Source organism: Enhydra lutris, unplaced genomic scaffold (genome assembly GCF_002288905.1).
Source record: "Enhydra lutris kenyoni isolate GAN:26980312 unplaced genomic scaffold, ASM228890v2 scaffoldscaffold12, whole genome shotgun sequence".
Lineage (NCBI taxonomy): Eukaryota > Metazoa > Chordata > Mammalia > Carnivora > Mustelidae > Enhydra > Enhydra lutris.
Window position 1 is genome coordinate 74,701,750 of NW_019154096.1, and position 13,096 is coordinate 74,714,845.

Sequence of the window (13,096 nt, forward strand, 5' to 3'; positions counted from 1 at the left end):
TCAATGCTGATTATCTCCTTGAAGTCATAAGACTATTATATAATACAGTGATAGAAACTATTTTGAGCTTTAGACTTACAGTGAATGCCTATCAAATACTGAGACTCACAGGCCTGTTTGTAACTTAATACTGACCTTCTTACCTTAATTTTGTGATTGTTAAGCCTAAAGTTGCCCTTAAGATTTTCTGGATGAAGTTCCTGAGACTTAACCTACATTAATACTGTAAAGTTTTTAGAAAGGAAGAAAGAGTAGTATATCTGTTTTGCTTGTATTCGTGGTCTTTTTCTTCTTTCTTGTTTAGTTTTTGTCTTTACTGTGTCTATCAAAGAGTAAAGTAACTGAATCTGTGTAAATTTATGCATATCTGTTTTTAGGAAAACATATTGACAGAGTCAAAGATAAAAATAAGATCTTTGGTTAATTGTGTTTTTCCTCTAGCTGTGTGTTCTCACATATTGAACATTATTTGTCCAGATTGTTGCTGTCCTCACAAACTGTAGGGTTACAGGAGGCAAATGCATTTAACTTGATTTTAGTTTTAGTAGGTTTTGAGATAGAGAAAGCTCATTAAGCTGTGTAATGAATTTAAATTTTTTACCAAGTTAGGAAAGCTGTAGTGAAAAAGAAGGAAGTAATTACCATGCAGGTTCACATAGTGCTCACCTCCAGGAGGGGTGGGTGTTATGAGAATACGAAGGGGCATGGGTGCTGGGTGCTAGCAGGGTCCAATGTCATGACCGGGGTGATGATTACATGGATAATTTGCTTTGTAATTAGTCATTTTTGCTGTGTATGATTCATTTTATGCACTTCCCTGAATGTGATTATATTGTTTTAATGGCGTTTTTAAAAATTTATTTAGTATTCCTTGACTTCAAAACCCATGTATTACAAAAAGACCACATAACAGAAATACGAATCTCCTGCCACCTATCTGCTCATCTCCCAGCCTTATTATTCTGTTCCTACCTTGTTTAGTGCTTACTATGAAAAATCACGGAGGCTTTTGAGAATCTGTAGAATTGTATGCAGAGGAAGTAAGCTGGTGTCTATTTAATGCCTTTTATGCCACGTACTTTAAGCCGTGTATGTGTATATGTGTACGTATACATTTGTTTTCATCCTTGGGGCTGTATATGTATTCAGTGTTGATAGTACCATTTTATAAGTCAGTAAACTGAAGTTCATAAAGAGTAGATGTTTGCTCATGGTCCCACCACTGGGGAAATCTGAGGATGTACACCCTGAGCTTCCGGACTTCAGGGCCCTGTTCTGACATAGTACTCTACCGCATCCATGCACTCCCACGTGTCTAGAAGGGCCTTGTAAGCAGTGGGCTTGTCAGAGCGATGGCATGGTCCTAAGCAGAGCTAGCCTGCCATAAAAAAAAATCTCCTTTGACGGAATATTTTATATAACATTATACTGCCTGCATTTCAGATTTGGAGATTGTTGTGCACTCTGTTACCTCATGAATTCTTATTCCCAAAACTAACCTTGCTAGTTTGAGGCCTGTGTTAAGCAGCAACAGAGTTTCTGTAGATGTCTGTGGTTGGCCTTGGAGCCGGACTTTTATTGAGAACATTGTAACCCAGAGCCCAGACTGCTAAAGCTGCTACCTCACAAATACAGTTTGGGGATTTGGGCCACAGGTTGATACCTTGTCTGTACAAAGAAATAAAATAAAAAAGCTTGGCGTTCTAGTGGGACTCTTTAAGGAGACTACAAGACAGCAAAAGTGCTGGCGATCTCCCCCACCCCCACCGTACTTGCAGTCGACCTGCTCACTTCCCAGGCCGGGGCTGAGCCTGTTAGCATGTACAGAGGTTGGGAAGTAAGAGATGGATGGAATGAGCTGTGCACATGCGCACACATATACCGATCTTGGGATTAAAGGTTTAAAGTGATGTTTCTTTCTTTTTTTTTTAATAATTTTTTTTAAATAAACATATAGTGTATTATTAGCCCCAGGGGTACAGGTCTGTGAATCGCCAGGTTTACACACTTCACAGCATAAAGTGATGTTTCTTAAGGCAACTGTCCCTAATGGTTGGAAATTTGAGTGGTACACTGAGTTTACCCATTGTCAAAGGTTCCCCACCTTAAGTGCTTTCTAGAATATATTCCACAGAATGTATTAAGGATAAAACATGTTTTGAGATTAAATAAATTTGAGAACATTGGCTTTTACAGAGGAGAAGTTGATTTTTTTCTTACAGAACCTTTTAGAAGCTTTTTTAAAAATGTAATAGGCATTGTTACTGTCCAAAAGCAAGCCCGTAGTGAACAAAACTTCCTGTGGAAGGTCTTCACCGAGTACCCCAAGGACTAGTGTTCTATGAAGCCCATGTCGGACAATGGCAGACCTCGGGGCTGCTCTGATGACTCATGTCTCAAGAATAATACGGCTGGGGGTGCCCAGCTGGCTCAGTCAGTAGAGTGTGTGACTCTTGATCTTGGGTTTGAAAGTTCGAGAACCATGTTGGGTGTAGAGAGTACTTTATTAAATAAAGTCTTTTTAAAAATATAGGAAAAATAAAAAGAATATGGCTGAGATGTCTTAGAAATTTTTTAATTCAGTAGAGATGGCATGGGCTGAAATAGCAGTGGTATTCAGATTTAGCCAAAAAAGAAAAAAAAAATCAAGACTTTGAAAGCTTAAAAATAAAATCTTTAATCTTTTTTATTTGAGAAAGATCTAAATGTGATTAGCTTATTAAAATAGCTATGATAATTAAGAGCTGAAGTAAGCCACACGGTGATGAGAGTTCATGATTTGCACATTAGCCCTAAATTCACAAAAGTAGATTTGAGGTTTATGCTTTGACTGTTTAGGGGATACTCTTGAAACTAGGCCATTTGTGAGAAATTACGGCAGCAGAGTCACTCCTTATCCTTGCACTTTTCACAGGGAAGTGAGCCTCTTGAACCCTCATACATAGTGGGGCATGTGGCCTCAGCACCTAAAGAACAAAACCTGACTACTTTATTCAATGACGGGGAGAACAGTCAGGTACGCTTTCTGTGGTGTCCAAATTGGGACACCTGATCCCCAGTCTGCTTTGTCATTTAAAAGCCAGGACTTGTAGGGAAAATAAGTCCACTTGATCCTGAAAATCACTTTCTAAACATCTCTGTGATCTTATAGCTCTGTGACTTTAATTTACTTTGTCTTCTTTGTCTTTCCTTTTTCTGGAATTTCTGTGAATCGTGGGGGGAAATTATGGATCTCCTGTATATTACATAGTAACCTCTCTTATTTTGTTTTTAATCAAAGGGTCTTAAAAATGATTTTGTTCGGAATATCTTATGGACATTTGAAGATATACATATGTTAGTTGGCTCCAACATGCCTATATTTGGAGGAGGCAGGTATCCAGCAGTCAGCTTACGTCTCAGGTAAACCAGAATGGTATTTCTTTAGGGTTAGTGTTTTATGTGCTTTCACTTAATCTGTTAATCATCACCTGGGTTTTTCACCTTTCTCCTTGCCCCATGAATTGAAATCCACGCAGGAGTGAGGAAGGGGCTATTATCAGCAAATGCTGAAAGCGCTGAGGTTGGGTTTTCATTCACGCCCTTAATGAATGGAGTCAGAGATCTGTTGCACTGGCTTAATCTTGTGTCGGAATTCACAACGTGTGAGAATATAATAGAATTTAATTAGTTAAGGGGATGGTTTACCAGCTTCCTGTTAACTGACTGTGAGCACTTGTTGCTTTAGTGCTCCAGCTGTACATGTTGGTGTGGGCCAGTGTGAGCTCCAGTGTGGGCATTATCACACGTGGTCAGTCCTTCACCTTCGGTTGTGTGAGGGGCAGGCAGTGGGCTCACGGTAACCTGCTTTCCCACTTTCTTCTACTCTTACTGAGAACTCCTATGGAGTCCAGTTAGAAACTCAGGCAGAACTTACAGAAACATGGTGGAGAATACACCATGTGAGCTATGTGTTACGTGTGCATATCTCATCAGAAAGTGTGTATGGCATTTTTCACCTGGGGAGTATAGGTTAAAGTGGTCAAATGGTGGAAATAAGTCTCAGATGGTTTATTGCAGAACATCTTAAACTGCATAACACCGGAAATGTGCATTTTTAGGGACAACAACAAACCAATTAACGTGCTAACTGGGATTGACTATTGGTTGGACAACTTGATATGCAACGTACCAGAACTTGTGATGTGTTTTCACGTAAATGGAATTGTACAGGTAAGTAAGCTGCGGTGTGACTTTTCTAATTTTCTCCCAAATGAGACTCAGTGCAGAGAGTACCTCACCAAAGTTCTTGAGGCCCTTAAAGACTAGGCTGTCTTTTCAACAAGGAAGATTGCTGTGAATAAACTGAAACTTTGAGTGATTGCACATTTGAGTTGGTGATACCAGAATTCTAGATACGTCTAGAATTGTATAGGTAATTTGTAGGAAGGTCGTAAATACACTGCAACCTACATTTGTAGCCACAGAACTTTGATTTTAATGCCATGCATTCATAGTAATTAATTACCTAAAAATATCTCTACAGTGGAGGTGTCTGTTCAGTATCGGAATATTTACTCCAGATATGCAGTCTTAGGGGAAGGCTACAACAATAATGTGTGAAGTCGATAGCTTGCATAGCATATTGTTAATGAGCTTGTTCTAGTCATGAGGCATTTTATCTTCATTATAAGTGTTGGGGAAAAACAATAAAGTTTGGTCACTACCCAGAAAAGTAAAATACTAGTGGGCAATAATGGTGCAAAGAGAAAGATAGGAGACCATCTGTTAGAAGGGCAGGACAGCCGCGGAAATCTGGGTGGTCAGGGAAGGTGCGATCACTTCTTTTTTAATCTGTAGAGACTTTAGGAAGTAGTGGCCTCTCAACGGAATCTTGAATGATAGCCTCTCCAAAAGCGAGAGATGAATGTTAGATGACTAGTGTAAGTAAATGAAGGAATTGATAACAAATGCAGCTAGGGACACGGGATTCATGTGACAGAAGAGCAAATAGATTAGAAAAGCCAAGGTCAAATAATGCAGAGTCCAGGATAGCTCATGGAGTCAAATAGCTCAGTCCAGGATGCTGAGCTAAGGAGTGTGGGCTTAGTTTAGTTGGTCATCTGGAATCTGTGAAGGCTTTACATCTGGGAGGTGAAATTCATGGTATTGGAGTCTTAGCCTGGAGATGGCATGGAGGTCTCCAAGACAAGAAGCCTGGGGAGGGCCTTGCTCTACTTTTGTAACTTGATGGACTTAAACTGCAGAGGAAGTACTAAGAATTGACGATGATAAGGAGGAGGAGCTAGCGCTTACGGAGTGCTTGTTTTGTTCCAGATACTTTGCTAAGTGCTTTACATGCATTACTTACTTGATCTTCTTAGCTGCTGGAATACCAGTATTCCCTTTTGATAAAGAGGGTAGCTTGAGAGGTGCCTGGGTGGCTCAGTGGGTTAAAGCCTCTGCCTTCGGCTCAGGTCATGATCTCAGAGTCCTGGGATCGAGCCCCACGTCGGGCTCTCTGCTCAGCAGCGAGCCTGCTTCCTCCTCTCTCTCTGCCTGCCTCTCTGCCTACTTATAATCTCTGTCAAATAAATTTAAAAAACCTTAAAAAAAAAAAAAAAGGTAGCTTGAAGATCAGGGCTACATTGCTAGTAAGTGGTGGTGCCAGTATTTGAACCTGTATCGCGCTGAGGCGTTGCTTCTAACCATTGTACTCCAACCCAGTGATTCTAAACCTTCAGTGTTTATCAAAATCACTCCTATTCTCTAAAAAAAAAAAAGTTGGCTTGGCTTCCTAGTATATCAGGATAGGTGGGATCTATGTATTGGTCAAAGAAAATTAAAAAAGGAAAAAGCTTTGTAGATTCTGATTTGCACTGTTAGTTGGGAAACACTTTTGTACCATTACCCTAAACAGCAGCATTTAATGAGAGGCTGTGGCCGGAGGGGGTGGTGGCATTACAGGGAATTCCAGGGCTCAGGGTCTAGAATAGCGGTGGTATCATTGCCTGAGATGGGGACATGGAAATGGTTTAGGCAGGGAAGGTGATCTGTCTTCATCACGTGTTCCATTTGAGGAAAGCACTGAACTGTCCCTGCGAGCATTTTGAAGTCGCGGGCTTTGGAGAAGACGGGGATAGAGAAGTAACCTGAGTGCTGTCTCTCCCTGGGTACTGTTGGACGCCATCACCGTGGAAATCTATTCAACTCAAATGTTGGAGCCTTTCCCCATGTGGGTGAAAGGGGAGGGGGACCTGAGTAGTGCAGTGTAAAATCCGGGAGAGGAGTGTTTTAAGGAAGGAATTAAGATGCGGGGCTTTATATGAACCAACGAGGATGAAAACCGACCTTAGGGGAGACTATTTGGTCTTATTTTCCAGTCCATTTGGAGTTTTTTAGAGTTTTCAGAAAATGCCATAAGAGACATTTAAGGAAGTGTGAACAGAAGACAAACGAGAAAAAAAATGTGAAAAAAAAAGTAGTGGCAGTGTTTCCCTGTGGCCTCTACTCTTGTTGCTGCCTCCAGTCCCTGGTTCTGTTTCTGGAAAGGAGTCAAGTCTAGCTCAAGGGAAGAGTAGTGTCTACTGGGGAGATGTGCCCAGTGAGTCTAGTGTCTGGGGGAAAGCAGCTGGGTGAAGTCTGCCTTCATCCGCCACCCTCCCAGGTGAAAACCACCAGGTAGAACAGAAGGAATTGTATGCTATGAGCTGTTCCACATGAGAACAGAAGCAGGATCGTGCCTAAATTTGTGATTCCAAATTGGTGGTGATTCTCTCTTGAGACTTGTTCCTGTGGTAAGCTGACAGCATTGCTGACAGGTGGGTCAGATTCCTTTGAAATGTTGGAGCAATAAAAAGATCGAAAACCAGCGGTTTAAGCTCTTTGGGGCTGCATAGATCTCTGATGGCAGGGTTTATATGTTTGGTTCCTTCTTAATAAGAGAAGGGGGGCGCCTGGGTGGCTCAGTGGGTTAAAGCCTATGCCTTCAGCTCAGGTCATGATCCCAGGGTCTTGGGATCGAGCCCCGCATCGGGCTCGCTGCTTAGCAGGGAGCCTGCTTCCTCTTCTCTCTCTCTCTGCCTGCCTCTCTGCCTACTTGTGATCTCTGTCTGCCAAATAAATAAAAAATAAAATCTTCCAAAAAAAAAAAAAATATATATATATATGGGAAGGTATGCTGCCTAGGTTTTCTCTGAAGCTGCATTCTGTCTGTGTTTTACAGAAGTATGAAATGATAAAAACCGAAGAGATTCCCAATTTGGAAAACTCGAACTTTTCTACGAAAGTCATAAAAGACATTGCACAGAATATTTTATCGTTTCTAAAATCTAACTGTACGAAAGAGGGACATACCTATTGGTTGTTTAAAGGTAAATTCCTTCTTGAATGAACAATAATAACTTATTGGAGTGGTCCTGGTAAACTAAAGTTTGTTTTCCTTTTCAGCAAGTGGCAGTGATATAGTGAAGCTTTATGACCTCACTACTCTTTGTGAAGAAACTGAAGACAAGTACCAAAACCCGTTCACGATGCCGGTGGCTATTCTCTTATATAAGTGAGTGCTTGAAGAAGTCATCTTATTGAAAATTTTAAAGTGCACAGCCACACATTCCAGGTCAAAGCTTTTAAATACCTCTTAGGTTTTTGTGGCTTAAGAAACAAAGTATAGTGCATATGTTTACAGGTTGTACCAAAGTCAACTTGGGAGGGGGGAGTAAATACCATATTTTAAAATACAGTATTGTTTCTTATATTCTTTATTTTATTGGAAGGTAAGAAGGGCATGGTTATACTTGAGTCTTGCAGAGAATGAGGAATGGGGTGTAAAGTTGATATAAACATTTTTTTAGGGTTGCTTGCAACATGATGATGAAGAAGAATCAAAATAAGAAACACTACGGGACTATTAGAACGTTGCTTCTTAATTGTGTTAAGTTGTTGGACAAAAGCAGACATCCTCAAGTAAGATTAACATTTATATGTTCTTTAAAAATATTCTAGCATTCTGAAAAAATAAAAATTAAAATATTCTAGCATTTTGAAAGATTGTTGCCTAGACTTAAAGCCTCTTAATTCATAGTCTGACTGCACTATCCGTTACGGTAGCCGGTGACCACTGGTGGCTGTTGAGCCCTTACAATGTGCTTAATCGGAATTGAGGTGTGCTTCAAGTGTAAAATACACATGGATTTTGAAGGTTGGGTGTACATATTGCATGTTGAAATGGTAATATTTTGTGTTACTGAACCAATACATTAAAATTAATTTTGCCAGATTTTGCCTTCCATATTTTAGCCACTAGAAATTTAAAATTTCATATGTGGCTGCCTGACATTACATTTCTCTCAGATAACACTGTTCTATAAATTTAGAACTCATGTGATTTTCACAATGGTGTTGTTTTTTCCTCTTAGCACTTCTAGAAGGTGGAAAACTATTTTACAGTATTTCTTAAAAGATCCATTTACACAAATGGGCCTTGTTGTCACTTTGTTGTATAACTAAAGTTCACACTCCATACCTCAGTATATAAAACATCTCTTAAAATAATCTTTCAGTCTTGTGCCCCACAGTTTTACATCACCCTTTACCCCAGTCGTCTGAACCTGACAGCTACTTTTTGGTGTAATGCCATTTGTGTTCCATTTGAATTAGGAAAGGCATGGAACATAGGCAGTTTTTTTTTAAGATCCAAGTTAGTTTTAATTGTAGCCACATCCAGTTGGATATAATAGTTTATCCTAGATCCCAAACCATGAGAAAATTCTTTTTGAAGAAAAATAACAAAATAATTTCTGATTTAAATACCTAATTGCTGATTATGAGGTAGTGGCAGTTAGTAGAAATTGAATAGTTTACATGAAAGTTAGAAAAGGGTTTTAAAACTATTAAACGTCTGTGGTCAAAAATAATTATTGATAATAGAGTAGAATAAATAATGACATAATACGTAAATGCTAATTTTAAGAGATGCCAGGATGGACTTTTCTTCATTAAGCTAGTGGGGGATCCCCCGCCCCGGAACCAAAGATCATGTAATAAATATTAGTTGCTTATCAAACCCTTATTAAGTTATAGCTTATAAAGAGAAATTCTGGTTTCTCAGTTAATATAGAGAGTTGTCTTGCTAATATTTTAGTTATGACACTCCCTGTGAAAACTTGTATCTCCAGGTGCCACCTCTTTTTAAGACAGAGGGCTGGGGATGGAATAATTGCAGGGAATAAACAACCCATGAAGATTTTCTGGGGAATCTTCACAGTATTGATAACTTTGACTTGAGAACAGTTTGCTGTGTGTGTATTACAGTGTGGAAACAGCCTGTTTGCCAACCTCCTAAAATTTGTTAGTACCATAGTAACATTTATTCCACTTCAGATTGTTCAGTTTTGATGACAATCACACGTATTTCTTTTTTTTTTTATAAGATTATTGCTTCAGCCAATTACATGCTTTCAGAACTTTTTCAATTAGATGAACCTAAAAAAGAAGAAAGTTCAGAATCTCCTTTAAATGAGAATTCTGATGAAAGTTACAGTGAAGAGGAGGAAGAGATGCCAGACAGCGATGAAAATGGGTCCTATAGTACCAGCTCGGATCCCTCAGATGATAACAAAGCAGTAGCTATTATTAAGTCTGTTGGAGAACTGTCAGTTCCAGAAAAATACAAATCCATTCATCAAATCCGAGTAAGCATGGTAAAATTGTATTAAAGTTGTATTAAAGTTTTATCAATTTAAAAACAATTGTTAATTGAATACAGCTAACATCTCAAAAGATGGCATTACTGGGGGTGCCTGAGTGGTGAAGTTGGTTGAGCATTGGACTCCTGGTTTCAGTTCAGATCATAACCTCGGGTCTTGAGATCGAATCCCGTGTCGGGCTTCATGCTCAGTGTGGAGTCCGCTTCAGATTCTGTCTCCTTCCTCTGCCCCTCCCGTTTGTGTGTACTCGTGTACACATGCGCTCTTGCTCCCTCTCCCTTGCTCTCTTTCTCTCTCTTTCAAATCTCTAAAAAAAAAAATGTGGTAGATCTTTCATGGTCCAGGGGCTAGTAATCATTAGCTTTATGAATACTAAAACCTGTTTTATAATTGCCCCAGGGTAACTGATTCACATGCAGACCAACTGTAGACAATGAGTAAACCACACATCAATATATTAATTTTTATGTAGAAGATTTTCTTTTGCAGTGACCAGTGTATATTCCTGTCTCCTCACTGGAATGTTCATTCTCAGAGTCTGGGTTACTGCGAAACAATGTATAGATTGCTTGGTGAACATAGGATAAGAGCAGACCAGGGCTGGTTTGTTGATCCATTTGTGAGGAAGCTGTTGCCTTATCCCAGTGCTGCAGGACAATACTTTGACAGTGACTGGGCCTTAGGAGCTACACTGGATACATCTTTGGCCTGGTCAAGGTCAGATAGACTCTAACAACTTCCTACCCTTTAAGTTCTGTTGACGTGGCTGGTGCTGACTATTCTTTCCCAATTGGTCTCTTTCCAGATGGTAGAATTATGTTTCAGTTTGCTAAATCCTAATTACTTTCCAGTCCTATCTCCCTGTGATCAGATCAAGTTAGCCTTAAAAAATTCTGGCTATTGCCAGAACTGAATACAGTCACATATACAGGTAATGTCTTAATGTAAGCTCTGAGTTTAACTTTCACATGGAAACTTAATATCCAGATAGTTTTTTAGAGGACACCCCTGTCACCCAAAAACATTGCCTATCTTTTCGACTCTTCACTTTCCCCTCTCATTCACCATAGCCACACTGCCTCTTCCCACCTCAGACTTGTCAGGCTCATGCCCACGGGAGGCACGTGCTGTTGCTTGTGTTCGGCATGTCCCCCAGGTTTTCGTGGCTGCCTTTTTTAAGCCTTAAATCTTGATGGAAATGTTGCTCCTTCTGAAAATCTTCCCTGACCACTCTAGCCAGAGCATACCCTATTTTTATCTCTTTGATGGAGATCATATTCTGTATCTAAAGTTTGTGTTTGTTTCCCTTTATGAAAACAGAAGCTTCCTGTACGTATGGACATTCCTCTATCTCCCATGTCAAGGACACATAAGGAAATAATTGATTAAATGACTACAGGAAAAATTCTTAACTGTCCATCTGAGAGTTTTCCTGCACTTTCAGCTTGAACTCCCACCCCCACCAGTGGAATTTAAAACAAACAAACAAACAAAACTTTTCTGATTATAAACAAGATTACTGAAGCCAAAAGTTCTGTGTATTTGGGGAACTTCATTATAACACCCGACCCCAGATTTATGGAGTAGGTAGATGACAGAGAGGTAGTGCTGTGTTAGCTTATAGTTTTTACAGAGATGGCACTTTTTTAGCAATATCTGAAGCACTCAAAAAAATGCCCTGGTTTTCATGTAAACAGGTCTCTAGTTAGCTTCACCTTATTAGTGCACTTTGGAAACTACAGTCAGCCTGGCTTCAGCACCTCATTTCCAGCTCAATGACTGGGTCCGCGGACACGTTACTTAACATCTGTGCTCGATGCACAATGAGTACAGTCATTCCAGCCTTGCAGGATTCACCGGAAGTGAAATGCCTCGCAGAGGCCCTTACACATAAGATCACTTAGTAGATACAGGTTGTTAACTGGTTCTGCTTGTAATGAAGCATATAAATTGTACAAATTATGCAGTGAGACCATTGGTGATACTTGTTAACTTACGCGGATATTGTTAACTGTGTGTTATGAAGTATCAGTGCTAATTACGGATTAAACTCACCTATTAGATTAGGTATACATTTATCCAAAGCATTACTCACATTCTTGCTTTTTTTGTCATAATAGAATTATCTTTAAAACTAAGAATTTACGGTAACTTATACTTTGGTGGATCTTCTTCTTAGCAAGGTTTTGTGGATGCTTAGGCTGCTTCTATCTGCAGCGTGAAAGCAGGACGTTAACCTTGGTGTCAGTGACCTCACGAAGCTGAATACACAGCAAATTTTGAAATTATTGATGCATAGAGTTTTAATAATGCCCCGGAGCTGAGAGCTGTGGAATTTGTCATGTGGGCAGCGTATTAATCGTTTTAAATGTTTGTTTCTGAAGCCCAGTTGCACGTTCCCGGTCTGCCATGACACAGAAGAGCGCTGTAGACTCGTGCTTAGCTACGTTCTGGAGGTGAGTCTTAATTTTGTCTCCACTTTCAGTAAACTTGTACTTGGTAGGCACATAGAGCTTGTTTACTGGTGTCTAAGCATTGTTCTGAATGACATTCTGCTCTTTTTCTCCCCTTTAAGCATAAAGAAAATTGGTTTTTCCAACCGTTTCAAGTAAAATGTAGTCTTTTCAAGTCTGTTTTCAACATTTAAATTCTCCTAAATGTGTTCAGGGCCTTATATTTCGTTTCTGGTTGACCTTCAGTTACGTGTCTGGTAAATGTTTCTCCTTTTTTAAAGGGGTTAAAATCTGTGGATAGCAGTATTAAAAAAGAAAGCGACCTTCCTGCAGCTGACCCCAACACCCCAATACCATTAAAATATGAAGATGAATCCACAAGGGGGGGTCCTGAGGGTCTGGAAAAGCAGATGGCCTTGTTTTTGGACAAAAGTAAGTTGAATTGATGTGCAAATAAGGACTTTTCTATAGAATAGTATACTGGTCCTTTATCAACAGCAGACTTATGTCAATTAAGGCGTTCATTGAGAGGAATTCAGGAGAAGGATATCATGTGAATGGAAAGTAGGGGGAAATACCGTTTCATTCAAAATATAAAACGATAATTTTGACTCTTTATAGATATTCCTAATAAGTTCCGCTTCTTCCATTTTCCTGCAGCAAGGAACTAATGCCCTCAGCTCGGTAGGGTTCTCATAAGAAATTACTGCTTCAGTAAAAGCAGTCGAGTGTTTAAGAGCAGACTTGAGAACCAAACTGCCTAGCCCCAAATCATGGCTTTGCTAAGGCAGGTTCCACTTTTTTGAACCTTTGTTTTTTTCCTCTCTCTCTCTCTCAGTGGAGACAGTAGTGCCTACTTTAAAGTTTTTTTTTATAGATTAAATGAATTAGTATGTGTAAAGTGCAACAGTGCACATAATAAGCACCATAGGATTGTTGGCTTTTGTTACCGCGTGG

The 13,096-nt window shown here is 39.7% G+C and overlaps 1 protein-coding gene across 4 annotated transcripts in view; it reads left to right on the forward strand.

Moving 5' to 3' along the window:
• Window positions 1–13,096, forward strand: part of LOC111144748 (erythroid differentiation regulatory factor 1) — a 43,273-nt gene that overhangs the window by 5,740 nt on the left and 24,437 nt on the right. For 3 of the 4 annotated variants that reach the window (XM_022499184.1, XM_022499186.1, XM_022499185.1), the window contains exons 7-15: window positions 2,915–3,016; window positions 3,281–3,402; window positions 4,101–4,212; window positions 7,205–7,352; window positions 7,429–7,537; window positions 7,833–7,944; window positions 9,411–9,671; window positions 12,071–12,142; window positions 12,421–12,571. In XM_022499184.1, coding sequence (XP_022354892.1) covers window positions 2,915–3,016; window positions 3,281–3,402; window positions 4,101–4,212; window positions 7,205–7,352; window positions 7,429–7,537; window positions 7,833–7,944; window positions 9,411–9,671; window positions 12,071–12,142; window positions 12,421–12,571 — 1,189 coding nt within the window. The remainder of the gene's footprint in view (window positions 1–2,914; window positions 3,017–3,280; window positions 3,403–4,100; window positions 4,213–7,204; window positions 7,353–7,428; window positions 7,538–7,832; window positions 7,945–9,410; window positions 9,672–12,070; window positions 12,143–12,420; window positions 12,572–13,096) is intronic. The other variant, XM_022499187.1, reaches the window with a different exon arrangement.